This window comes from Notothenia rossii, assembly GCF_949606895.1.
Source record: "Notothenia rossii genome assembly, chromosome: 7".
Lineage (NCBI taxonomy): Eukaryota > Metazoa > Chordata > Actinopteri > Perciformes > Nototheniidae > Notothenia > Notothenia rossii.
Genome location: NC_136905.1, coordinates 76,483,064 through 76,484,998, shown reverse-complemented (window position 1 = coordinate 76,484,998; position 1,935 = coordinate 76,483,064). Strand labels below are relative to the sequence as shown.

Below are 1,935 nucleotides of genomic sequence, written 5' to 3'. Positions count from 1 at the left end.
GCTGGGTATCTCCCATGGTGCCGCTGGGTGGGCGGGTAAAAAGGAGCTGTGGGCTTTAAAGACATTTATATACAGTTATATTCTGTACCGTGTGTGTGCGTGTGTGTAGCACAACAAACATTGCAGGCTTTGAAGAGTGTGTGTGTGAATTAGCATTGCAAAGTGGCCGCCTTGTTTAAAGTTTGTTGCATTCTCCATAAATATGTTTTCTGCCCACACATCACCTCTGCTGCTGCACTTATTTTTCTTCTGTGTGGGCTTATTTCTTTGATTTAAACCACCTGACACAAACATTTACATTTCTTCCCTCTGGTATTATTGCACCCTTGGCTCAGTCTACTTAAAAGCTTTATCCAAATTTAATTTCAGTAAAATAAACCTTTATTTTATTGTACAGACACTAGATAATTTAAAGTCTTACTCTATCACTGAATTTACATTGAAAGCTTCCCCCCCCCTCGTTGTTTACAGTGAATGGTACCGACGTAACTTCACCATCACCATGCTCATGGCCCGTGTCGCTCTGAGGAACATCTGGAGGACTGTTACTAAAAGAAACAACAAGAATAACAGCACATCTACCACTTGATACACAAATAAAATATCTACCCACCCTCCTATCTTTGTTCTTACTGCATTTTTTTTTTCTTCTGTACTGCTGCTTCGTATTTGCTTCAAATTTCACAAGATATTCCTTTATTGGTTACACAACAGGGAAATTTGCAGTGTTGCAGCACCAAATGGAAAGTGTAATGAGTAAATGGTAAAGAATTGCCAAAAAATGGTTGCTCTTCATATAAAATATATTTAGCTTGCATGATTAAGCTACCCCTCAATTACCATGGCTTAGTTCCATATCTTTTTCATTGTAATATTGTGAAACATCATTTTCAAATATCAAAACCTTTTTTCCAAAATGCCTTAATATTTTTACAATAAATCGATTACAAAGGAAAAATTAATTAAATAATACTATTGTTTAACAACATGTATTCTGAATGTATAACATGTTATACTAAATTGCTTTTCAGTGTGAGTCAAAGACATACAAATGTTTCACATTCTGAAATGTTAACCATTGACAAAAGTATTATCAGTTTATTCAAATCCCACTAAAAAGAGCAATTTAAGAACCCGCTATTGAATATGTAATAGTGCAGAGGAATGGTTTTGGAAAACTTCGAAGAGGAATATTAAAAATGTTAACAGTTGTGGACAGACAGTCATAACATTTGATAAAAATGTATGATTTGTAGATTTATTCCATTAATACAAAATAAATCGACTTGAGTTGTTTAAATTAGCTCCGCCTTTACCAGTTGTAATATTAAAATGATGAACACTTTACTGCACCAATAATTATAATAATACAATTACATAATTTAAGTTATATTATTGGGAAATACGACTTTCTGCATTATGTGCGGAGGTCGAAGAAGTACTCAGATCTTGTACTTAAAAAAGTAGAACTAACAGTGTAGGAATACTGTAACAAGTAAAAGTCCTGCATTCAAAATTGTACTAAATAAAAAGTACAAATGTTAGCATCATTATACTACTATACTAATTATATCAAAAGTAAAATAACTCATGCAAATTGGTTAATATATAATATATTCTAATCATCTAGTCATTGAGTAGCAATACTTGAATTACTCACGTAAAGTACAAATCACTCAAAGTTGTACTCTCTCAAGTTTGAGGGACTTGAACATTAGTTATTTTATACCACTGATAATTAGTATTTTTTGAATAAATCAAAGCCTATAGTTTTGTTAAGATTTTGACTTTCACTCGTATTTCTTCACTGTGGTACCGCTTCCTCTACCACCAGTATTTATTGGTTTACTAAAGTATATTGCTTTTAATAAATCTGGCAGCTGAGTTCGCACCACAGCTTCCCCTTTAATCCTGGCAGCAGGGATGACATCATTA

The 1,935-nt window shown here is 33.3% G+C and overlaps 1 protein-coding gene across 2 annotated transcripts in view; it reads left to right on the top strand.

Annotated features, from left to right (window-relative positions):
• coa8 (cytochrome c oxidase assembly factor 8) overlaps positions 1-618 on the top strand; it is a 7,595-nt gene extending 6,977 nt beyond the window's left edge. For both annotated transcript variants that reach the window (XM_079693046.1, XM_079693045.1), the window contains exon 5: positions 472-618. In XM_079693046.1, the coding sequence (XP_079549172.1) occupies positions 472-589 (118 nt within the window). In that variant the 3' untranslated portion in view covers positions 590-618. The remainder of the gene's footprint in view (positions 1-471) is intronic.
• Positions 619-1,935: the final 1,317 nt, after the last annotated feature.